Here is a 27,557-nt window from a genome sequence, read left to right on the forward strand (position 1 = left end):
AGGTCACAGTTGTTCACGATTGGTTTGAAGAGCATTCTGGACAGGACAATTCGAGAGAAAGCTCCGACCATCTAGACTGCCCGAAGTGAAGCCCATCGAACATTTATGGGACATAACAGGGAGATCAGTTCGTGCACACAGTCTTACAACAGGAACACTTTCACAGTTATAAACCGCTTTATGGGCAGCATGGCTCAATATTTATGCAACGTGTTGAGTACACACCACGTCGAGTTGCTGCACTACACCAGGCAAAATGTATGTATGTATCGCTTGAGCCTTGGTCACGCAGCTTGCACAGGGTCGGCACTGTTACAATCGGATTTGGCATGGTTAATTCTAAGGGGTGGCCGGATGCCCTTCCTGCCGCCACCCCATACCCCCCCCCCCCCCCCCGAGTTGAAATCAGTGTACCCCAGCTGCCTGCGTCTAGTGTAAATCATGATACAGTGCAAAAGTGTTTCAAATATCTACGAGTCGTGTAACTGAGGTGGGACGTGGGGACCAGCCCGGTATTCACCTTGTGGGGTGTGGAAAACCACCTAAAAACCATATACAGGCTGGCCAGCACACCGGCTCTCGTCGTTAATCCGCCAGGTGGATTCGATTCGGGGCTGGCGCGCCTGCCGGAGTCCAGGAAACTGCGCATTTACGCTCTCGGCTAACCTGGTGGGTCACACTGGGCAAAATGTCTGACACAATATTAGGAGGTATGTCATGTGTTTTGTCATCTCATTGTATCCGTGCAGCTTTTAACTGTAATGCAGCCCACAAAGAAAATTACTTGGCTTGCAGTAATAATGTCTAACCTACTTTTTGCTCTTATATGTTAAGCAAATGTATAAATTTAATATGAAAATCTCTCTGGTAAAATCAGTTATGAGCGAAGTTCTGAAACTACCGATGGAAAGGTTGAACTATTAGACTTTGATGTCAGAACCATACTGTGAGTAGCGTGAACCGTTTTTATGAGAACTACGTCTTTCGCGACGGCACAGTTGTATAAAACATTCTCGGACTTCTTGCCGCGTCAATTCAGGGTAAAGCCTCAAGCTTTCAACTATGACCTCCATCCTACTGCACTGACGCGACAAGAAGTCTGAGGGTGTTTTATACATAAATCATTTCATTAAAAATCCCAATATCGCGGTGGTACCCGGAGCCGTTCGGTTCAAATATTGCGCGTGGGTCACGCGGTAGCAGAGGGAGATGTTTATGCCCTAGCGATGACGCCACTTGGAAAGGGCAACTCTAGGGATAAGAAAGTTTTTGCCCCCACGATAAACACATAACAGGGTAGGCAACTACAGTAACCCTGTAGGATTGGCAACATTGAGTATTCTTCCGCAGAGGCCATCTTAACCCCACTCACTCGCGTAGTTCACTGACTCGTTTCATCTCATTTGTGAAATTCGTGTCTTGTGTCAACTGGCACAGCACTTTGGTGCAGCAGTCACTTTGGTGCAGCCTGCTCCAACATCCACTACCTTCGAGTCAGTCTTACTACAAATTCCGTCACATCGTGAGAATATGCCAGAGTGAAGACGATGCACACCTCGAGTCGAAGCATCTGCTTTCCGCTCGCCAATGTGCGGCTAATAAGGCCAATGCCGCCACTTTCAACGAATCCCTAGAACCATCACGGCTAGTTAACAACCCCATTCACTCTCAGTACGGTTTCCCCAGAGTACGTTTGAAATTCGAACGATTTTCTTTCTTATGCAGACACGTTAGTTAATTAGTCGGCAGCTATATTGTCGTCCCATTTCTACATCTACATCTACATCCATACTGCGAAAGCCACCTGACGGTGTGTGGCGGAGGGTATCTTCAGTACCTCTATGGGTTCTCCCTTCTATTCCTGTCATGTATTGTTCGTGGAAAGAAAGATTGTCGGTATGCCTCTGTGTGGGCTCTAATCTCTCTGATTTTATCCTCACGGTCCCTTTTTTCGAGATATACGTAGGAGGGAGCAATATACTTCCTGACTCCTCGGTGAAGGTATCTTCTCGAAACTTCAACAAAAGCCCGTACCGAGCTACTGAGTGTCTCTCCTGCAAAGTCTTCCACTGGAGTTTATCTATCATCTCCGTAACGCTTTCGCGATTACTAAACGATCCTGTAACGAAGCGCGCTGCTCTCCGTTGGATCTTCTCTATCTCTTCTATCAATCCTATCTGGTACAGATCCCACACTGGTGAGCAATATTCAAGCAGTGGGCGAAAAAGTGTACTGTAACCGACTTCCTTTGTTTTCGGACTGCATTTCCTTAGGATTCTTCGAATGAATCTCAGTCTGCCATCTGCTTTACCGACGATCAACTTTATATGACCATTCTATTTTAAATCACTCCTAACGCCTACTCCCAGATAATTTATGGAATTAACTGCTTCCAGTTGCTGACCTGCTGTATTGTAGCTAAAGGATAAAGGATTTTTCTTTCTATGTATTCGCAGCACATTACACTTGTCTACATTGAGATTCAATTGCCATTCCCTGCACCATGCGTCAATTCTTTACAGATCCTCCTGCATTTCAGTACAATTTTCCATTGTTACAACCTCTCGTTACACCACAGCATCATCCACAAAAAGCTTCAGTGAACTTCCTATGTTATCCACAAGGTCATTAATGTATATTGTAAATAGCAACGGTCCTACGACACTCCCCTGCGGCACACCTGAAATCATTCTTACTTCGGAAGACTTCTCTCCATTGAGAATGACATGCTGCGTTCTGTTATCTAGGAGCTCTTCAATCCAATCACACAATTGGTCTGATAGTCCATATGCTCTTACTTCGTTCATTAAACGACTGATGGGAACTGTATCGAACGCCTTGCGGAAGTCAAGAAGCACGGCATCTACCTGGGAACCCGTGTCTATGGCCCTCTTGAGTCTATGAGCTGCAATAAAGAAACTGTTCTATCTTTTTCATACTTTTTATCTGTTTTAACAATTACCAATGTGTAACAGGATTATTTCCACTAATAATGCGGTATTATTGATTAATGATGGAAAAGCTGATTCAGCTTTCATTCGTGCTGAAAAATGTAGAAAAATCAACTACAATTTCTCTACGTGTTTCTCGTCTGTAACTCGTGCATCCTGTCCCAGTGCATTCACACATCAAGTTTCGGCAGGACCATCTGCAGTAAGACTTGAAGTCGAATGCTGCCTCTGTCATGGTGACAGGAGAAATATACTGGAGGGGAGACATTACTTATCTGTGAGAAAGGAAAAGAAGTGAAACGGGAAAAGTAAAAGCCAAGTTACAAACGTGTGGCTAATACCCGTTATTTGTAGCTTCTGCTGTATATTTTGCAGTCAGCTCAAATGGCTTTAAAATATTCGAAATATTGTCGTTTTTGAAACTACCACTTTGCTATATGCTACAGAGGTGTATTGCCTTACGCCGAATATGACACCTACAGAACACTATTTTTCACACTACTTTAGCTGACGAGATGAGATGCCAGCATCTTTCGTCGGTACCCACCTATCTTATCAAACGACTGAGACTGATACAGAAATTAGGAATCTCTTATCTCGCTTTAGTCACAAAAGGATTCTTGTAAATGTTTTCTCGGCACTAGAGCATCTAGTGGGGTGTCAACTTCTTAGAATTTTGCAGGTATCGAGGAACGCTTCTGCTTCCACTTTATCTAGGCGTTATGATGGATTCTTCTGAATTCTAGATGTGAACGCAAGCGGCTGGTTCTCTAGAAGCACATTTCTGGGTGTTTCGACCTTTTAGTGGTCTTCTTTCCCACTCTAGTAAGTACTATCTGTTCTTATAGAGTGCTCCTTCAATTCATGTTGATAAACCATTTTGATGCGGTAGCGCACCTCTCCTGTAGGTACAAAATACTTTCGGTAGTGTTTGGATAGCAAGAGGTGGAGATGGTGGCGCACAGTTGCTGATCATCTGACTTCGATTCTACGTTCTATTTCTTTGCAGAATATTCTAGACACATCAGAGCAGAACATTATTCTTGTCCACGTTCTAGTGAAATGCTGATACAACCCTTGTGCGACCCTACGTTAATGACAAGGATGGCTGCATTGAAAAGTGAGTTATAATGCTCCGAAAATAGTGTGGGAACAAATGAAATATGTTATTTTCATGTTGAAAATATATTTCTTGTAAAACTATTGAGAGTAATTCGCCGTTCTGATGATTAAATCAAACGCAGTAGCCTCTTTACAGTTTAGTGAATGAACAGAACTGAAATCTCTTATCATCTCCTATTTTGCAGCTACACGCAGTACTCTATTTCTGGGGGAACGCTGGTGGACGCGCATCTATGAACTTTTCTGTCCGGAATGTAACTTCCTGTTGCTGTTGGAAAACTTAAAAAAGTTCGCCAACGATTTATCTCACGGTAGTAAATCGGATTTATTTCGTTTTTAATTACAATGTAGTTTTGTAGGTAAATAAGTAATCAGCTATATTGAAAAATTGAGTAATTGTCGCTCCATTAAATCTAGTGTAGAGTACCCCAAAACTCTGTTTAGAAAAATAACGGTGTCTGTAGTAATACATAGAGAGACACTACACTTCATAGTCTCATATTACTGCCATCTGCATGACAATATTATACTGATAACAAAATGACTGATCTGTCGAGGGTAACATATCACCACATCAGCTACGACTCTGGCAAGGGGACATGGTCACTGTTAAGTCTCCTTCTGCCTTTCGAACGAGCGAGAAAGACTGCAGCTAATATTCTCATTTTTAAACCTTATCCTTTCCTTCTTCTAGCAGCTGCCTAGTTATCTTCAAGAAGACTGTTATCAAACATAGCTGCATCTAAGTATGATTAGTGGCACATGGTTTACTGCCTTTTCCACCACTTTAACTTGAAAGTCAACGAAACGTCCAACTCTAAAAAAACTTAAGCAGAAGATAAACAAGTGTGCGACATTCTCACGAATCAAAAATAACTTATGGAACGCATGGTAGTGTCACAAAGAATTAGCAGTTGAGACTATTTCCATCACCAAGGCTTTAATACGCCTGTAGCATAAATCATTTTCGATATTTCTTGTAGTTCAAATAAACGAAATATCTTAGGTTTCTGCAACCCTCCTGAAGAACCAAACAAGGTTTATGGCTATAACCAACTACTTTCTCTCACTTTCGGAAAATTGTTATTTACAAATCGCCAAGTAAAGAAAATCTCGAAAAAAATGTCATTAATTCGATACTCCCTGTTCATCCGAATGTAATTTATCAACGATATTTAATTTCCTGGAAATTTTTCTTATCACGTTCTGAGTCAAAATTCGTAGTAGTCCCATACTCAGGGAATTACCGTAATGAAGCAGGTGCGGAAATCCTACACAGCCGCTCTTGGGAAGACCCTAGTGGAGGTGGTTTGTCATTGCTTCCGCCGACTCGTTATGTGTCGTGTGGAGGATTGTGACGAGTGGTTGTATAGTGTGGGGCTGGGTTCGTGATGCTGTAGATGAAGGAAAGGGCGAGGACGAGACCCCGTGCTAGCACGTAAGCTACTCCAAAATAGCACCAAGGGTGGCGCCGAGCTTAACATTCCCATCCGATGGACGGATCATAGTCAACAGTAGCGCATACCTTCAGTTCATGACATACTGAGGAGAGGTTTGCAATTAAGTCCATGGCTTTGGTGCAAAGCCTAGCGATCAGGAACCTAACGCCACCATCTCTGCACCTCTTACCGGCCCAATGAAGAATTTCGTCCAACAGCGGGATTCGAACCGGCTTGCCTCCGGGTTGAGCGCCACCGAAGGCGTGCTTTAGTGACATCTCGGTTATGGTTGCGGGACCTGTACTGCCTAATAAGCAGAAACTGAAGTGGAAATATTTGATCATGGGAAAAGTCAAACGACGACACTTTTTTGAAGAATATTTCCTATCGCCAGACAATCACACTGGCCAAAGGGCAACACGATGAGAAGGTAACCTTATCACGGACGCTCAGAAGCACTCACAAAAAAACCTTCACTAAAGGAGAACTGTTGTTCATCTAGCGGAACGAGTGTGAGATGTTTGATACGAGGGTATTATCTACAGATGATCCGCAGCATTTGCTATACGGATCTCCTGGGAATAACTCGTGGAGCAGCGATACCACAACGAGGCCAGTAATCTTGTGTGGGAGCTCTCCAAATTCTTTGCATCACCTTAGAGCACTCCTTGATAAAGGGAAAGGAATTACAGATAGCGGATATCGGATGCTGCCTCTGTATCACGACCAGTACACGTGACGCTTCTACAAGATGGGCGGTTGGAATTTCACGGGACAAAGGAGAATCTTTCACGTACTTGTAAGCTTTAGCCTATCTTGTGCAGGAAGGAAATTCCAGAGTGGTTCAGTTTACCCAGTGGCAGAGAGCCACATTCACAAATGTTACACTGTGTATATCCTCCTCCTCGTCCATTTCAACAGGTTTCGTATTTCCTTCGTAAAGGATGTTTTCTCATGTTGCTAGTCACACTTTGTAAGCAGCAATAAAACACTTGGATGTTTCACCACTCAGGTGTATGCCGATGAAAGTGATTACGAAAGTGGTTCAAAATGGTTCAAATGGCTCTGAGTACTATGGGATTTAACATCTGAGGTCATCAGTCCCCTAGAGCTTAGAAGTACTTAAACCTAACTAACCTAAGTATATCACACACATCCATGCCCGAGGCAGGATTCGAACCTGCGACCGTAGCAGTCGCGTGGTTCCGGACTGAAGCGCCTAGAACCACTCGGCCACCACGTCCGGCTACGACAGTGGACTAGTATTATGAAATAACGTGATTCCAATTCCTGCTCGGTCATCCAAATGGAAGTTTTCATAGGTTCCCTATAAAGGTGAAGGAGAATGTCTGGTTGGTTCTTCTGAAAAGCGCGCGACCGATTTCTTCTCCATTCTTCTTCAATCCCAGATTGTGCTCCATCTGTAATGACTTTGTAGTCGACGTGACGTTAAACTGTAATCGCTTTTTACTTTCCACTGCCATAACGTGATGAGCTTCAAGACACCTAAAATTTGCACCGCAAATATTGCGGAAATGGAAAGTGCTATTGATGTGCGGTTTTCGCAGAATGAATTGATAGTTAGTGGCTCCTACTGATCGCCGATAAATAGTTGTGCAAACAGGAACTTTTTTGAATGGAATAATGCCTATTCACATTAACAGACCAAAAGTGGGGTAAATTAGAATGTCAATCGTATTTTATGCAGAAGTCTATTGCAAGCCTTTTACGAGACATCGTATTTTGGAAAGTTTCCTCACCGACACTTATCTGTGCAATTCAACCGGCATAGTTGTTAGGAACGATGTTGTTATGTTTGCTTACAGTGTGTATGTGTGTGTGTGTGTGTGTGTGTGTGTGTGTGTAAGGAGTGCATCGAGACCTGCTACTCAGTCAGTGTGTGACAGGCCAAGCAGTAATTAGAATTAATTTTAATACCTTTAGTTGCTGATGGGCTTTGATATATATCAACGGGAACAGGTGAAAATGTGTGTCTCGACCGGGATCGTTTGCTTACATGGCAGACGCTCTATCCATCTGAGCCACCGAAGGCATAGAGGATAGTGCGACTGCAGGGACTATCTCGCACACGCCTCCCGCGAGATCCACTTTCTCACCTTGTATGTTCACACACTACATTCGTAGTGTCCCACCCCAACACACTCATTACTAGTGGAAGACATTCTTACCAAGTCCCGTAAGAGTTCGGGGAATATGTGTGCATCAGCACAGAAGGAGGTCAGAACTATATACTTATATGGAAATGGTGTCTGTTCTTTCGGACGTGGAAGACATTCTTACCAAGTCCCGTAAGAGTTCGGGGAATATGTGTGCATCAGCACAGAAGGAGGTCAGAACTATATACTTATATGGATATGGTGTCTGTTCTTTCGGACGTGTCCGTGTCCGTGTGTGTGTGTGTGTATGTGTGTTTGTGTTAAAAACTGGAATTTTTGTGTTTTGGAAACAACTTTATTCCTTCGTCTGCATCACTGTTAACTCCGTCACAATAATACCCTTTAGATGTTATATACTTATGTTAGTTATTTTTTCAGTCCCCAAAACATTTCTCGAACTCGATCTTTGGAACAACTTTTAGTTCTCTCAGCGATGCTTTTTTTAATCTCATCTTTGTTTGTAAAACGATGGCTCATTTATTTTTTGTTTACTTCTGGTAACAGAAAAATGTCACGTTGGGCCATGTCTGGCTAATATGGAGGCTTCGGCATCATAACAGTATTGTTTTTTGTTCAAATCGAATAGCCATGAATTACCTGCCGCAAGTCTGGCCGATTTTATCGTACTCCTTCACGCAAACGATGTTGAACTTCTAAGCAGTACTTCTTGTTCATGGTTCGACCTTGTGGCAAGAACTCATGGTTCACTACGCCGTTAAAATCGAGATAAACTGTGGGTGTAATCTTTACATTTGACAGCAATTATCTAGCTGTTTTCGGTGTTGCCGACCCAGAATGCTTCTTCCACTGTGATGGTTTAGCCTCAATTTCGACGTCATATCTGTAAACCCATGTTTAGTCATCTGTTATGACATGTTTCGGTTGTTTTACATCGCTGTCGTTTTCATTTAGCCATCCGCAAGCAACTTGCATTCGGCGCTATTTTTCCACGAAATTCAACAACTGCGAAACCAACTTTGCCTTCACACGTTGCATTTCTAAAACATTCGAAAAAGTTTCACGGAATGCGCTAACTGATATGACAACATCATCAGCGAATTCTCGATCCGGCGATCGTTCATAATCATTTCTTTCACTTTTTTCACAACCTCGTCGGTTTGTGATTTGCTGGTGGGATGCTGGTGCGTAGAGGACCTTCTCCGAAACGCTTATACCAGTCGTTTTGCAGGCGAGCCATAGGCAATAGTTTACATTTCTAAAACTTTTTTGCAAAATTTAATACATATCCGCTGATCGATTTTTTAACAACAGACTAAATAAACATCGAAGTGGCTAACACCGTACAAGTACTTTTCAGATAAGTTTCCAACACAAGAATGATAAAACTGCGATAAAATCTCACATACACACGTACTATGTATCGATTACAGCTAATTTCATTTCTCGATCCTCAGTTTACAATCTCTTGGGCAGTCCTACACTCCATATCTTCCTTGAAGTCTCTCACGCATCTTCCAGTCAATCAATCTCATTCTGTTTTTGCCTTTGGGATCCACCTTAATACATTCTTAGGCCATTTATTACCATACACTCGGTTTAGACGTCCAGACGACAGCAACCCTTTCCTTTTAGCAGCTTCCATGATACTCCTGGCTTATTTATTTCTGATATGGTCTACTGTGTAGACTACAGCCCTTCGTTAGTTAGCTACATGTTCCATGGATCATTTTAATGATTTTTTTTTTCTCGAAATGATATGGAACGAGTCAGTTTACAGCATATGCATAAGTGTTCAATTTTTTTATTAATGAATCTATATTTTACAGACCTAATCATGCATATCCAAAAAATACTAGAATTATTTCTTTACAAGCTACAGGTTTATAAGTAAAAATTCGTCTGTGCAATAGAAAGAGTTGTCTAGAAGAAATAATTTTTGTTTGAACTGATTACTTATTTTGCTGCTGTTATCTTTTTTGGCAAATAATCAAAGATTTTTGTTGCTGGATACTGACCACATTTCTGAGCGACTGACAGCTTTAAAAACGCATAATAAAGACAGTTTTTTTCTTCTGGTCATGTAGGTATGGATCTCACTATCTGATGGATTTTCTACAACAATTTTCTTTAAATTTATATGTATACCTTCTTGAGAGGAACCTACAAGATGACTGAGGGAGAAAACCAAATACTGGTTTACTACTCGGTTTTGTGCGGTCAGAACTTTGAGTTACTTCAGAAAATTATTCCATATGGCATTATCGCGTGGAAATAAGCAGTATGTAGTAGGACGTAGATTCGTTTATTTTCAAGACTAGAAATTGTACGAAGAGAAAAAGTAGCTGAACTTAATGGTTTGATCAGCTCAGTAATGTGCTTCTCCCAGGTCAAGTTTTCTTCAGCACGTTCACTCAACAATTTGGAACATTCTACCCTATTTACTGACTCCATTTCACGTGCTACATCATTTGTTGGTATGACTCTGTTTTTTGTACAGAACTGAGTATACTGCGTTTTCTCAATATTTCAGAAGAGCCCATTTTCAGAGAACCGCTTAATAAATCTTTCAAAAGTGACAGCAACAATCTCTTGTATTGCTTTCTCTCTAATGGGTACATTTATAACAATAGTATGATCTGCAAAAAATAAATACTCTGTTTGTTGAATGTTGAGTTCGTGGTTATTTACATACATAAGTAATAGGAGTGAACTCAAAATTGAACCATGTGGGACACTCTTAGTGATCTCTCCCCAGTCACCAAAACATTCTAACTGCCCAAAATTGTTTGAATTATGCAGCAGCACAAAGTTATTGCCTTTCGTGTATTAAGTGTAATTCATATCAATTGTATGTATAGCTATCGATTCCCTAAAACTGGAATTTTTCTAAGAGTGTAATATGATCTACACATTCAGACCGCTTGGAAGGCTAACAAAAAATTACAACTGGTGTTATTTTATTACTTAAGGGTTGCAATATTTGATGAGCGAATGTATAAATATTGCCCTCAGTCGAGCAGTGCTCCCGGAATCTAATATGTGATGTAATCGCTTCTAATTAAATGTGAGACTACTTCTGAGCACATTACTTTTTCGATATTTTTGGAAAAAGACTTCAGGAAAAAAAGTGTTTTATAATATTTAAATCTTTCTTATCATCTTTCATCTATAGATGTTTAACAGTGGCATATTTTAACCTGCCTGCAAAAATTCCCTTTGCCAGTTACGTGTTATGTCTATCACTAAGGTCATTAAAACAACTTTTAAAAATTCTGTTTGAAATTCCATCAACGCCTTAGAATATTTTCGTTGCTTTAGAGAATTTTTATGATTAATTTCAGGGAAAAATCTTTGTTTTACTTCTAGTTGTTCAAAGTCTAGTGAAATGATATTTTAAATACATTTTGTTGCTTCATCACCTGAATCATTAGTATTTTTTTGCTCCTACATTTAGAAAGTGATTGTTAAAAACAGCAAAAAACAGTAACAACTTTGGCATTCACTTCAATTCTCACGGTATCCTATGCACTGACTGGAGCTCGAAGAAAAAATATGAACTACGCCATAAAGATCAACAGGAAGAAATGCTTTAATACTCTGCTGTAAGTGGATGATCAAATAATAATTCAAGAAAATGAAAATAACCTGTTTATCACCTTAATTTGTTGGTTTCCAAATATAACAAACACCTTAAGTCAGAAAACAAAGGTTATGGCATTCAAGAGAAAATCGCCTATAAGATTTAAAAGTGTAATAAATGATATAATACTGGAAAAGGTAAACCACTTTCAGTATCTCGGCTATAAAATGCAACGAAACTTCGACAATGAAATTGATAACAAGGACATAAAATTTATCACAATCTGCGGAACAAATAAAAAATAAGTTCCAAAAAAAGGCACGAAAGAAACACAGATGAATTTTTACGAAATTATAGCACTGTCTACTATGCTGTACAGATCTGACCCCTGGGTTCCTACCGAAAGGATATGAGCAGGATCCTGGCTGTGAAATAGGATGGCTCTGTAGTGTTAAAGGTACTGCAGAACACTGCTTCAGAAATTAAGACATTGGAAATGAATTACAAGTTGATTGAGTGCCTAAGAAAATAGACCTGCACAGAAATAGATGCTGGGAATGTGTAGCTACTATGGATAAGAATGGATTTCCAAGACAAATTCGTTGTCACAAATCTAGAGGGACAAGATGGAGAGGAAGACCCTGGAAGAGATGGTTGAACTTTGTTGACCAGAGCAGGTGAAATGACCTAGTAAGAAGTACACTTCCTAGTTAATATTTTTAGAAAATCTATTTTCAAATATTGACACAAATTTATTATTTACTTGATAGAGTTTCACATCAGCATCTCTTTCCAAATATACCTTATCCCAACCATCTCTATTATCTTATTCTTAAGACACACTGCTTATTTCCATTAATTGTCCATTTGCAATAATTGAGTGCACATTAATTGCTTCAGACTGAGCATGGTCTACAAAAATGTTGTCAGTCAGGATTCTGCTAGCTTACTGCACACAAGTTGGAAAATTAAGTACTGAAATCAGATTGAAATAGGAAAATAATGATAACAGTACATTTGTTCCTGTCCGAACATATTAAGAAACCTTCATTGAAATCTACACAAATTACTGTTTCTTGTTGTGTGACGCGTCACTCAATAAAGAATCTAAATGTGAGATAAGCAGCTGAAAGTTTCCTGCAGCAGATCAACAACTCATAGGTACATGTTCCTAGGACAGATTTAGACAAAACTGCTTGTTTCAATATTTTTGACATTGTGACAACTTTTATGTACGTTCCGTATTGGTTCCACACGAAAATAATGCTAGTCGTTAACCCCTTCTCTATTACTGTGATTATGTGGTGTTCGGAGTGGTGTAGAACATTCATAGTTTAGCTCTTCTACCTTGTTCTTCAGACCTTGTTCTTTAGACCCTTGATGTTTTGTTTTCGTTTCCAGTAATGTAGTTCAACAGATATCACTTGCATTTCTTTTCTGCTGCTTGTTTTTCAAGTGCATGACTCTCACATACATACTATTTCCGCTTTTGATTCGCAGATAATCTTTTAGCTTTATTTGTGATCTTATTGCTCCAAAATTTTGAGTTTATTTTGGCGAATACACTTGTCCAATACGATTTTTAGTATCTTTTACATTCATTCCATTTATATAGTTACACCTTAACTAAAAGCTTAACTCCGTCCGAACAGACCTTGGAAGGCTCAACGGACCGACCGACCGCCGTGTCATCCTCAGTCCACAGGCGTCAATGGGTGCGGATATGGAGGGGCATGTGGTCAGCACACCGCTCTCCCGGCCGTAAGTCAGTTTACGAGACTGGTGCCACTACTTCTCAGTCAAGTAGCTCCTCAGTTTGCCTCACGAGGGCCGAGTGCGCCACGCTTGCCAACAGCGCTCGGCAGACCGGATGGTCGCCCATACAAGTGCTAACCCAACCTGACAGGCTTAACTTCGGTTATCTGATAGGAACCGGTGTTACCACTGCGGCATGGACGTTAGCATATAGTATACAGATATTTAAAAAAGAATAACAGTTAATACTGAAACTCCCAGTACCTGATTTATGCTATTCGTCGCTACCCAGTGTCATACACCTATTTATCTTTGTGTTTAGTCTTAAATCTCACTTTTCATATTCTGCAAACAGCTTCCTTACCATATAGCTACTGTCTTCACTATCTTCGTCAATTGTCAATAAAGTAGATGTCGTAAAACAGATCTAAGTACACTTAGTACTTTGATCTGGAGGTGACCTGTCGTAATATTGGCTGCACTGGACTACTGTACCCGGCTGCATCCACTTTAAAGTATTAGTACGGTTCTCACGTCGGACAAAGCTTAGAGTCTACTGCTGTTTTTTTATTTACCTTTCAATTTAAATTTGAATGCTTGGGGTTTATGACTCAACTTTTTTCAGTTATGCCGAAAGCCTGTTGAATAGTGCACAGGCCTCTTCTGTACAGTAGTTAAAGAGGTGCTATCCGGGTGGATATTACTTTTCCATCTAGTGATCACTGAATGAATGTTACAGTTTTTTTTCGAATGCCTTAATATTTTCAATTCATGGAGAGAAGTAAAAACTTTGAGGTTCGCCGATGACATTGTAATTCTGTCAGACACAGCAAAGGACTTGGAAGAGCAGTTGAACGGAATGGACAGTGTCTTGAAAGGAGGATATAAGATGAACATCAACAAAAGCAAAACGAGGATAATGGAATGTAGTCAAATTACGTCGGGTGATGCTGAGGGAATTAGATTAGGAAATGAGACACTTAAAGTAGTAAAGGAGTTTTGCTATTTAGGGAGTAAAATAACCGATGATGGTCGAAGTAGAGAGGATATAAAATGTAGACTGGCAATGGCAAGGAAAGCGTTTCTCAAGAAGAGAAATTTGTTAACATCGAATATAGATTTAGGTGTCAGGAAGTCGTTTCTGAAAGTATTTGTATGGAGTGTAGCCATGTATGGAAGTGAGACATGGACGATAACTAGTTTGGACAAGAAGAGAATAGAAGCTTTCGAAATGTGGTGCTACAGAAGAATGCTGAAGATAAGGTGGGTAGATCACGTAACTAATGAGGAGGTATTGAATAGGATCGGGGAGAAGAGAAGTTTGTGGCACAACTTGACTAGAAGAAGGGCTCGGTTGGTAGGACATGTTCTGAGGCATCGAGGGATCACAAATTTAGCATTGGAGGGCAGCGTGGAGGGTAAAAATCGTAGAGGGAGACCAAGAGATCAATACACTAAGCAGATTCAGAAGGATGTAGGTTGCAGTAGGTACTGGGAGATGAAGAAGCTTGCACAGGATAGAGTAGCATGGAGAGCTGCATCAAACCAGTCTCAGGACTGAAGACCACAACAGCAACAACAACAATATTTTCAACAACAAATCTAACAATGAGATATATGCACGAGGATGGCAGAGTTTTAATTCCTAGAATCTTGAACAACGCTTTACATCAAGGTCGCAGCACGGATCAGTCTGATTTTCTCTGTTAAGACTATTCTTGGTGAGTGCAAAGAGTTGTTCCAAAATATAACACCACACGAAATAACAGGGTGCAAGTATGCAAAATGTCACAGCCGGTAGAGATCATTCTTATAGCGAAAGTAGTAGCATTACGTTTGTGCACAAGATCCTTACAGGAAATCTTTTCATCTACATTCAGTTTCGATTTTAGAACAGTTCCGTGTCTTAAACTGTTTGCACTACCTTTAGCTAAGTTAAGCATTAATCTGTTCTCTGAAAGTCAGGTGCTGATATTACGGATCAGTCTTTTGTATTACAAAGCTACTGTGAATTTCCTGAGAGAAGTCGTTTTCGTGCACAGGCTGCTTAATTTTGAAATAATAACTTTATATCATGATTTAGCTATTAGCTAATTGCTCCCCCTTGGCCATTTTCAACCTACCTCGTGATAAAAACTACAACAAAAGTTACAACAGCTTCAAGAGGAAACAGAAAATAGAATAAAAAATATGCATACAAAAAAATTACACATCTTTGCTAATTGCGTTACAGTAATATATTGTAAGCATACAGTACCATATATTCCACACTTTTAGTTTAAGTATATTTAGTAACATCGTTGATCAAGTTTGTATTCTTTTTATGTAAGGTTTCTTACGTCTTTGGTGGTGCAGTTGTTTAGTCAAATTTGGCTTTAAGACGTTGCCCGCCGTGTGTAATTTCACTTTAATGTTACACTAAAGTATTTTAATGTGTTGTACGTTGGCACGGTGACAAAACCCCATAAGTGCTGCATTTTCTCATTTTTCATATAGATTTCACATCACAGATAGTAAGTTGTAACATAATTTGACAATAATAACATATGAAATTCATATTTTTTACTTTCTTAATGTGAATTACGCTGAACAGTGTTGTATATGCATGTTGTGCGCGTAACTACCATGACTGAGAGGAACCGTTGTTGAGGAAATCCATCAGATGTTACTGCATGCACAGAGACGTGTGGATTATAAGAAGCTATATGTTTATAATTTTTACTGTGATGCACATAACAGATATGTGTAAATTTTTATATTTTTAATCTTTTATTTTACTTCTTGTTTCCTCTTGAAGCTGATCTAACCTTTGATGATGTTTTTGCCACCAGAGAACTTGAAAATGCCTAAGGGGCAAAATCAGTTAATAGCTAAATCATGAAATAAAATGATTATTTCTAGATAAAAATAGCCTAAGCAAGAAAACGACTTCCCTCGAATGTTATGTACCACCTTCTTTGCTACAGAGTTAACATTACATTCCACGTCTTTCACAACAATACCTTTTTCATCTGCAAAGAGAAATGTCATCTTTAGTGCGGTATCATTACTGTCTAGGGTGTTTCTTTTAACTTGAGCCAACTAAAAATCTCGAAAACGACGCATCCTACGAGACGAATGTTCTGGGAAAAAAGTTAATGTTATTAAAGACAACATCTTTCTGTGCTACAGCTGACCACCTCCTAACAACCTCTCCTGCGTGGGAGGAGTTAACTTTGGATTTTCAGATGTTAACCCCCCATTTTAATTGCGTATTCGGATTCAAGAAAATACGTTTAGTTTACCAAATCGTCGCGATCCATTCGTGGTAGGTGGCGCTGTAATCGACAATGTAAAGTACATTTGTTTTTGCAATTAAGAACCTACGCATTTCACTTACGATGTAAGTGTAAACCTTTGTGTTCTAACGGTTGAGACTGATGTTCCGACATTAGCTGAGTGTTGGAAATGAGACTGCACAGTATAATATGGCTAGCCGTTTCATCGTTTGGCTAACTACGTTTAATGTGATCGAGGAACAACGACATGGATGCAATAGTTTTGTGTTTCTATAGGGATGCTTCGTTTCAGTGAGTACCCTTACTTCTCACCATCGGGGTGCTTGATTTCGGTGACCATCCATGTGCAGGTGTGCCTTTCACTATCACTTCACGGACGTTTTACTTCATGACATCGGTTGTGGCTCGTATTCTGCCGATCGCCGTGTAACGGCCAGCGTGAGAGCTGCGACTGTTGGGCGGTAACATACCCCGACATCAGTCGCCCTGATGGCGGGGTTCGAGGGCGGCCACCGAAATAAAGCATCCAGTGGTTTGGGGACTCACCGCAATGAACTCCATAGGGAACAGAAAACTACGTTGCCATACAAGTAGCTTATTTGCCAGAAATTTCAATCTCTAGACATGTTATTTGTATCATACAATCAAATTTTCAACTCTCTAGTACCGTTTGAACACAAATATCAGGCGTTAGAACACAAAGGTTTAAATTTACATCGTAAATGATATGTAGGATCAAATGCTTCTGATCTCAACTGCAAAAACAGGAACGCTGTATTGCAGTAGTTCGAGTAATGAAGATTTTTGTGAGGTAAGTGATTTCTGAAAGGTATAGATTAATGTTAGTTAGGGCCATTCTTTTGCAGGGATTATTGAAAGTCAGATTGCGTTGCGCTAAAAAATATTGTGTCAGTTTAACCACAGTCGTGTACAATTGTTCTAAGGGGACGTTTCAAATCCAAAAATTCAATAAAATTGGATGGTTTCCATTTGAAAATCAAAGTTGGCCCCGCCCACGCAGGAGAGTTGGTTAGGAGGTGACCAGTTGTACCAATGACAGATGTCCCCTTTACTAATATTAACTTTTCACCTAGAACATTCGTTTCGTAGTATGTGTCGCTTTCGAGATATTTCATTCTGTCAAGTTAAAACAAACACGTTGTATATGAAGAAGAGTAACGGTCCCAGAACGGAACCCTGTGGTGTCCAACATTTTACATGATCCCAGTCAGATTAAGATCTCTTCCTCGTTTGTTGACAGTGAAGAACAAGCTTCTGGTCGGCCCCTCCCGCCGGAGGTTCGAGTCCTCCCTCGGGCATGTGTGTGTGTGTGTGTGTGTGTGTATTGTCCTTAGCATAAATTAGTTTAAGTAGTGTGTAAGTCTAGGGACGGATGACCTAAGCAGTTTGGTCCCTTAGGAATTCACACACATTTGAACATTTGAAGCTTCTGGTTCCTACTTTCCAGATAAGAAGTGTATCATTCTTTAGATTATGCGCTATTCCCATGATATTCCAACATGCAAAAGTATCAGACGCTCTTGTTTAGGTCATGCTAGACCCCCAGTCCCCAACTTAATGTGTAGCCCTGCTGAAATATGAATATAAGCAAGGCATCACCGGAATAGCCAAGGAGAGCTGTGCATTCGTGACATGCTGCCGAGTATCCGTTGCTCATGCAGGGAGGAGTGGAAAGTGATTGGGAGAGCCAGAGCCGAGCAGTGAGTGCGAAAGCAGAGGCTGGGTGCTGAGTGAGTCTCGTGCAGGACAAGTGGAGGCGCCTCACCTCATGGCCCGGGCCATCTTCTCGTAGGTCATGCGCGGGTTGCCGTGCCGGCGGCCCCACAGCCTGGCCAGCCAGTCGGTGTTGAGGATGCGGAAGATGCCCTGGTCGCGGTTCACCCAGTGGATGCACGGTTCGTTGCGCGGGTCCTCCAGCAGGTTGAGCAGGAAGCGCCACAGCATGACCCGCTCCACGCGGCCTGCTGCCCACCGACAGAACAAACCACTCGTCAGCCCCGCCGCCGGAAAAGTCATCACACAAGCCGTCCAAGACCTTTAGGGTCAAAATCCCACAGGCAGTACAGGATCACACCAAAAGTGAGTACTCTGAGATGAGGAACCACTGGTCGGGAATGCATCACTAGGTCTCGAATTTGAAATAGGTGCGGGGCACATGTTTCCAAAGTGTTAACGTTTCAGCATCGACATTGGTGGCCCCACTGTCGTCTGTATTCTAGATGAATTTCTTAACACTGAGGTTAAAAGAAGTTATTGGTGTAAGAAGGCCAACTGTACTGAATCCATGTGTTATGGTGCTCCGCAGTGTGCATGGATATGGATCTCGCATCCAACTGGTAAATATGAGGTTCGGCCATACTACCGTCATATGTGGGTGGATTATGTACAGTTGGTCTTCCATTCGTACTACATGAACTTTTTGTTTTAATAAGCCCCACTGTGTTTGCTTTCCCCTTGGCAAAAACAATTTTGAAATTTGCAGGAAGTCTACATTATGCTAACTTAGATGTGTGTCAGTGTAAAATTCCTGCTGACTAGTTAGTTCCGAACACACGACGAATAATGAATAATTTGTACCCATCTGAAAACTGTTGTTTGAAACAAAATATGTTTATGGAGAGAAAGAGGTTGATAGTGTCCTAACCACGTATACATAAGTACAAAGCTAAATATCCATTTTCCAACCATTAGTTCCTTTTCTCAGAGCACTCATCTTAAGGTTCTTGACCATCTGTAAAATTTTGACCCTACATTTCTGGGACACCCTATAGAAGATTTTGCTAACACTAATACAGATAAGCGGACGGTTCCGCCATAACTCTTCATTATAATCCTAGTGTCTTGTGGGGCATTTCCTGTCTTCAGATCGCTTATGCTTTCATATTGTTGTTTTTACATGTCTCCCTACTAGGCATCCTCCAAATTTTCTATACTTGTAAAACATATGTCCAAAATCGGACAGCGTAGGTTTAGATTATACAATAAATACTTACTTTGCTTTTTAGTGTCTGGAGATCAAAGCTTTTTCGGTTCAAAATTGGGCTATGTGCAATTCTTCCTTGAATTTCTGCCATAATTGGTGGAGGGTACATTTACTACTACATTTAGGATAGGCCAAAAGATGTTCCGTACACTGATATTCGCCACAGTCACATTTATTGGCACATTCATTCATGAGGCACCACTCGATCAGGTTTGCCTTCACTGGTGCTACTTCCTTTCCGATTCGGTTCAGCGGACTCTTAATCTTTCATTTCACATTTTCTAACTGGGCGTCTCCTCAATGGAGGGTAGTTTTTTTTTGGCAGCTTGATAACGTCTTTATTCAAGAATCTCTGGTAGGATTTAAGGTCTTCAGGTCCAAAGTAACCCCCGGATGAAGTGGCGTTAATCGCAGGTATGCTAAAGCTATCTAGTGAGTTTGTGAACGGCTCTTCGTGAGGTAGGGTCAGTATAACTTACCGAGCTGTGTGGGTTTCATGCAACCTGTTATTAGTCGGAATCTTTCATTTAAGCTAAGGTAGACCTTTCGGGCATGTACAGATCTGGACCACACCGGGCAGGCATATTCTGCCATGGAGAATCACATTTTCTGTGGTTCTCGCCATCTTATCATGTTAACAATTTAACAGTCATCTGAGAGCTACAATACTACTTTATTCAGAGATGTGCTACGACACAGTCAAATGACTGTCCAGTGTTTTTGATTCTATGGTAGCACCAATGATGACTGGAGTTGCGTATTTCTTTGAGGAGTTACTATGCATTAAGAATTTTCTGGTCATTATCTTTTGGAATATGTTGATATCGGTGAAGAGCTTTCACGACATCTTAAGTGATTTGTCACCAGCCGTTCTGATTGTTCAACAATTAGAACGCTTCAGAAAATTTTTAGACCCAGACGTGTTCCGGTGCGTACATAGAATTTTTTTTCTTTACCGTATCAAAGAAAAATTTACAAAGGCTACACAGTTAAACTTCAGCTCATTGTCTGTTTTTCTCACTATCAAACAACTGTTCGATGAGATCAGATGTAGTATCATAGTTTTACTGCTCGCCCTGTTTCGCAGGAGGTGTCACTGTCCCCTAAAGAAGTTTCATCTGAAGCTCTATGCATGTGCATGTACACATTTTGATAAACAGAGTCGTAAACCCAATTACTGCGTATTGCTCTGAGCATCACGGAGCGCACCTTACATTGGCTCTATATTCTTTAGACTTAACTATTTATTAGGTTCTGATATGATCTTAAATGTACCACTTTCTGTATCCACAGATTGGTAGCTAGCACACGATCGATAACTGATCGATTGCTTCCGACTGTAAGCTCTTTATTTTCCTAAGAAAATTCAGACATAAGAAAATTTGTCTCTGATGCAGCATAATAAGCAATTTTGAATACAGAACATTACAGATTCTAATTTCCTGCTTCGTGGGTTAATACTAAGAACTTTACATATCTTTACTTAAAACGTTTACACATATGATTCAAGTTTTCAGTGTCTATTTCCCTTCTAATATTATTCCGAAGGCTGGAAACATAAATTCACAGCGAGAAAATATAATTCGTAGAATAGATTCCATGAACTGATAGCACCAAATCTCTAACACGAAAGTACTGCACAATGTAGTGTTCGGTATTTGCCAGTGTAAATGAATTATCTCTGATAAAATAGGTTAAGATGCCCAGATTTCCACACAACAAACATTTACCATTAAACATAAATTAATTAAAACATGAAAATAGAAATATTGATTAATTTTCATATACGCTGCCTAACCAATACATGATTCAACACATATATTTCTGAGATCGGGTGATACTGTGTAATATGTATGACGAAGACAGTCCACTCACTTTTTATTTTGATAATATTATCTTAAATATTTTTATATTTCTAGTACTATCCACATGCCATCTCGGTTTCTGTTACTATCTTGAAAACGTATGTAGCATGTATACAGAGTCGGCACCATGCGACAGATTACCTGTAGTCACTGAATTAAGTTGTAACTCGAACTTCAACCAGAATTATTTTTCCAGAAGAAATTCTCAAAGGGTATTTTTGGTTGAGAAACAGGCAGTTCGACCCCTGTTCAGGACTATGGGAAGTAGTTGGCGTTATGTGATGCACAGTTATGTGAGGGTTCCCTCAGGAGTCAATGCTGGGACTGCTTCTGTTTCTTATGTTTATAAATGATATGCTTTCTAATATGACACGTGATGCTAAAATATTTCTGTTTGCTGATGATGCTAGCTTAGTGATGACGGATGTTGAGTGCAGAACAGGCAGCGAATAAAATAATGCAATTCAAGACACAGATTCGTGATTTATACAAAATAACTTGGTGCTAAATTACAGTACAACTCAGTTTTTAAACAATTTTGGTAAACATTTTTGGAATACAGTGATCAATAGATTATTATATTTTGACTAAAGTTCAGTCTTGATCACACCATTTATGTTTCAATGACATAGGTAACCGGTTTCGGTTATTTTTACATAACCATCATCAGACCCATGGCTCCCTTAGGATGGTAGGCGGAGCTCTCCTCAGCTGCTATGAAGTCAACTGATCAGTTGACTTAGTAGCAGCTGAGGAGAGCTCCGCCTCATGGCTCCCTTAGGATGGTAGGCGGAGCTCTCCTCAGTTGCTACGAAGTCAACTGATCAGTGATCAGTTGACTTCAGAGGAGCTGAGGAGAGCTCCGCCTACCATCCTAAGGGAGCCATGGGTCTGATGATGGTTATGTAAAAATAACCGAAACCGGTTACCTATGTCATTGAAACATAAATGGTGTGATCAGTTTTAAAACTGGCACTTTGGTTACAAAGAATGGGCATATAATTAGAGAGTCTGAACAGTTTAGATTTATAGACGTTCAAATAGAGAGTAAAATTTCATGGAAAGTCTATGTTCAGGATCTTGTTCAAAAACTCAGTGTTGCTATATTTACCATAATAACACTAGCTACAATAAGTGAGGGTCCAAATCGAAAATTGGTCTTTCCTGCATATTTTCCCATTCACAAAGGGTATATTTTTGGCTCAGAAACGAGCAAAATCGAGCACTATGAGGTGTAAGTTCATGAACCTCTTGTAGATTCTTTTTCAGGAGTCAGGGAATACTGATATTGGCCTCTCGATATTTATTTTCTGTAATGTCGTTTGTATGAGCTTATCCCCAAGAATTAGCAGCGTTCAATCAGTTAATACTAGGCAGAAATCCAAACTGCATTTGGATCGTACCTTCTTGATTTTGTGCAGAGAGGTGCGCAGTATTCTGCTGCATCCATTTCCAATAAGTTACCGCAATAATTAAAAACTCTTAACAGTGATATTCGCACGTTCAACTCTAAAAGAAGAATTTCCTTATGGATCACCCCTTCTGTTCTGTTGGGGAGTTCTTCGAAAAAACTTAAGCTAATTCCTGTGTTATAATGTTGATTTTGATGATAGATACTTGACGCTTGTCATCTGTACAGCCCCTGTTTACATTTTATTTTATCTATTTCAGTTTCGTGTACTGACTCGATCCATGATGATGGAGATTTGCTCCTCAGTTTGAACCCACAGAACTATTCGTAGACGTGAAAAATTAAAAAAAAATTGAAAAGATTAAGTGCTAGCGACATGTCCCAGCTTCACAGATAGCGTAAAATTTCTATGGCTGGATGAAATGTCTGGCATAGCAGTAATTTTGCCTACAGTCCACTGCATACAGCTATGAAACAATTCAGAGAAGAATATTAGTTAACTAAATACCATTACTTCAATATAACTTAAATCATTTAAGCAGCACAAAATGTTATCTGCTCCATACTTAAACTGCGTTTGGAGTATAACCAAAGCAGTAAAGAGTGTTTATGCTTTTTCTGTGCTCCTGTATCACGTCCTCCTGTGGTGTGGTCATGGAAGGTGTGCATGATTGACATGTACATGAATAAAATGGCAAACTATCCCTCTAAGACCTCCCAGTTTGGCAACAACCTCGGTGCCATCCTGACGCCTTGTTGAGGTCCTTAGAAATGTACCTGTCAGGTACTTTGACATCCAGTCACTTGAGTGGTGTCTCAAGGCTACTCTAACGTCTGAGTCCAGGCAACTCCACCTGATGGGTGTCGAAGGGACTAGAGCACCCACAAAGCACAACTAAGCTGAATGTGTGTCCAAGTTTCTTATAGGTAAATTTTTAATGTGCTCAACAAAGGTCTGTGGATAGCAATGTAGTTAGCAAACTTGGGGAGGGTGGGGGGGGGGGGGGAGGGGGGCTTGGAGAGCCTTTATCCGTTTCGTTCATGATGCCACAGATGGGTGCGAAACAAGAGGGCTGGAAAAGCATAAACACCCTTGGCTGCTTCGTATCACGTCCAAATTTCATAGAACAGGCTTAAATGATACTCAGTGGTTCCACCCTGTATACCGGAGCAAAAATTGCAATCGCACACACTCCAAAGTGGTCAGATCGCATTGAACAGGGTCGCAGCAGCATGATGTCCTTAGCATAGTGCTAAATCGTCCAGTGGTGTGAGCAATGTCAAAGGTCAAGAACTATCGTTTTCGACCACTAAATATGTGGGAATCAACATCCCAAGGGAAGGGCACCTGTTAAAGACTTTCGAGTCAGTTATGAGCGGCGGTGTGTCTGAAATTGTTTCCTCGGCCATAAGAAAATTCTGTGATTTCAACGCTGGGTGTCACGGTTGTGACCTCTATCGCTGAGGCGTCAAAAGAAGGGATAAAATTTAAGTAAGAGGGGTATGAGGACCTTCCCATCGTGTGACACGTCAACAAAGGCGTTTGGCTGAATTTTAGTGAAGTTTGGTGCCAATGTGACATAATTAACCCACCTTACATCTCAAATGAACTTCTGAGCATTGGCCTTTCTTGCATTTGTCGACAAGTTGCTGTTCGAAGCGTTTTCAAGCCCGAAGATGACGTTACAGGGCGCCACGCCTTTGCACCAACACAGAGGAAGGTTGTAGGACCTTTGACCCATATTTCAAATTATGTGTTGCAATGGGAGACAATTACGGGGTTTCTAAAATGTGATACTTTTTTGTATGCATCGTATATGTATAGGATTGGAAGAAGATAAATAGGTAGACAGAAAAATAAATAGGTAGATAGAAAATAGAAGAAGATTAACTGAGTAAGGACAGGTCGTTATTAAGAGGTATAGCTCGCTTGCAGGTCGAAACGGTGAGACCACTAGGCACAAATAGAAAGCATCCGTCGCAGCTGAAGTCAGGTTGTTGTATACAGAGACACTATGTGTCCCAAGCATATTACTCAAGTAGCTGCCATTGTGAACGTGTCTCAGATTCGTAACACTGATTTTTATCTTCTATACAGTGTTATCAGTAGGCCTGTTTTTGTTTTGAAGGAGTGAATAAATGGACGATAAGTACGCCGTCGCCTTTACTCGATGAGCACTTGAATAAACACATCTTAAATGACAAAACATTGCAGGGGCTAAAAATAATTATTCTTTTGTCAAACGGGTGACTTTGACGTTCTACTTATTTACTCTACCTATTTACGTGCATGGTGTTTGAAAGGAATGATAAATTGACAAACAAGGTTAGGAAGATATCAAGGTTCTCACAGAAGGAGATGCAACAAGGTCTCATTGTTTTCTCTGGCTGCCACCGTATCCTTTTGCGAATCATACCTCTGCAGAGGTTAGATGTACAAGGAAAACTCTTGAAGGTGTAATAACACGTGGTGTGTCGTCCGAACCTCAGAACACTGGTTCCAAGCAGCACTGCTACTGTTCACTTCCAAGGACCATTTCCTTAGTTTGAGCGAGAAAATACTGCGTAGAACGAAATCATGAGCAAACGTCGTGGTTACCTTTCCATACTCCGCAGATCTTGCAGGTTAGCACACCGAAAACCCAAAGGGGGAAGAATTCCAGAAAATTGACAATTCTTGCACTCCGAAACAAACGCGTAGCTTTTCCGCAGCGTATTACAGTTAAATTCGTGCTTTCTAAGCCAGTGCTTACTGTACGGTGATGGCAATTAGCACCAACATCATTCCCCCTGTCGTCGATTCTATTTGCAAATAATGTGAGCTCCATTACGTGGAGCAGTGTCTATGAAAGGGGAGAGGGTGTGGCAATATGTACGGTTTATGTGAATATAGGGAGATGCACAAGTTAAACTTCTTCATGATAGGTGAGTATTTCACCCTGAGGAACGTCATCCTCTGGCGGATGCAAAACGGTTCGTTCGTGAATGACTAGGAATCTAACGGATATAATTATACACAGGGTATATTGTAATTAATGACGTAAACGCATACGGTTGAAAGTACACGATACTTCAAGCAAAAGAGTAGTAAACATGGGCTCCAGAACGCATACCTTAAGAGCTATGAGCACTTCTTCATCTTCGATGCTGTGAAACAAACATCTTCTACTGCATGCTCAGTCCACTCCATATTTTGCGAGATGGTGGTCTGGACCAAAATGAGAAAAAATTGTCCTTTAAACGTGAACTCCAAAGCGCATACGTTAAAAGCTATGAGCTCTTCTTCATCGCTACTGTGAAAATCACCTCTACTGAAAAAGTGCTCATACCTCCTAAGGTATGCACTTTGGAGCCCATGATTATTGGACATTTTTTTCTTGTCCGCGTCCATATACCTCCTCCCAAAATATGCAAATCAAAGAGCTTGCAGAAGAACAGATTTGTTTCACAGTAACTAAGGTGAAGAAATGGTCATTGCTTTTAGTGTAAGGATATGCGCTTTTGAGACCGTGTTTACCGAGAGCTTTTTGCTACGAGTATCGTGTACTTTCAACTGTGTTTACGCTACCAATTATTAATGCAGTCCGTATATATTGCGGATAAATGGGTTGAAAGATCCGTTTCTGTTTAATTGTGTAACTATCTCACAATTATTTGAAACAGTCACACTCAGTAATCGTAAGAAAGGCAGATATGAGACCGAAATTCATTAAAAGAATCCTCAAGAAGTGTACTTCGCCCATGAAAGATATAGTTTACAAAATTCTCTTTCGATCAGTATCTGAGTTTCGGATCCCTACCACATAGGCTTAATAGCAGAAATAGAGAAGACTGGAAAAAAGAGCAGCACGCTTCATCACAGTCTCATTTAGTAAGGGCGAAATCGCCACAGAGATGCTCACCCTACACCAGCGGTAGACTAGAAGGGATGCCTTGTTCATCACGGTCCGGTTTACTGCTAAAATTCCAAGAGCATGAATTCCTAGAAGAGTCAAACATTGTATTGTTTTCTCCGCCATATCTCTCGCGAGAATACCTTGCCAGTTAAATCAGAGGGATTCCAGGTCATACAGTGGCAAATCAAAAGCCGTTCCTTCCGCGTGCTATTCCCGACTGGAACACAAGAGGAGGAATCTGACAATGATGCACCCACTGCCAGATACCGCAGGATGATTTATGGAGTAAATGTAGAATTATTCAAGGCAGCGAATGTTGCGGCTCGCTGTCTTTATTTCCAGACCAGCTGCTTCGAGAACAGCATTACCAGAAAATTGAAATTCACCACTTGTGAGTTGATCTACCCCCCCCCCCCCCCCCCCCCCGATGAGTAGTATTAGACATCGTTCTATGTTAAGCGCGGCTAGTCTTAATCATGCTATGGGATACGTAAGTGTTATTAATTCTGTTCATGTCTAACATCTCCATTCAAACATAGCCAGTCTGGAATCACGTTTTAATTATCTATCCACGCCGTATTACATCGTCGGCACTTTAGCTAACTGGAAGTCTTATGACAGTCGATTCACAATATTTTATCTACACTTTTATGTTGGCTTGCCTTGGATCACGTGAACAAGTATTTCTGATTGAACTTTACGTTATTGTAATATTGTTTAATTGACTCAAAGTGTTGTCGTTTCCTATTAGTAACAATAACACTCGAGTTTTCGTTTTTGGTTTCCCTTGGAGATGCAATTCTAAAACCTTCTTTCGATATGTATTGCACAGACATCGACGTTCATCTTCTTCATACAGTTTCTGATTTCCCGGATACATTTCTACCAGGTAAATATTTTCTGGTTGATGTGTATGAGAATCCTCTTGCAATCCTAGTGTTTAATTATCCGAACCAGATGCCTGTAAAATATCGTTTTGCATATTCTCACGGTTGCATTTGGTTACATGATTTTCTTGTAAAGATCATCATTACTTCTCTTCCTGCATCCACCATTGAATTTTGGTGGTCGCAATAGCTCTCTTGAGGTTCTCCTCTCTCTCAACGGATAATGCATTT

The 27,557-nt window shown here is 40.6% G+C and overlaps 1 protein-coding gene across 1 annotated transcript in view; it reads right to left on the reverse strand.

Moving 5' to 3' along the window:
• The window catches only part of LOC126160506 (uncharacterized), a 219,525-nt gene that overhangs the window by 6,980 nt on the left and 184,988 nt on the right, over positions 1-27,557 (reverse strand). The window contains exon 4 of the mRNA XM_049916912.1: positions 18,050-18,248. Coding sequence (XP_049772869.1) covers positions 18,050-18,248 — 199 coding nt within the window. The remainder of the gene's footprint in view (positions 1-18,049; positions 18,249-27,557) is intronic.

This window comes from Schistocerca cancellata, chromosome 2 (assembly GCF_023864275.1).
Source record: "Schistocerca cancellata isolate TAMUIC-IGC-003103 chromosome 2, iqSchCanc2.1, whole genome shotgun sequence".
NCBI lineage: Eukaryota > Metazoa > Arthropoda > Insecta > Orthoptera > Acrididae > Schistocerca > Schistocerca cancellata.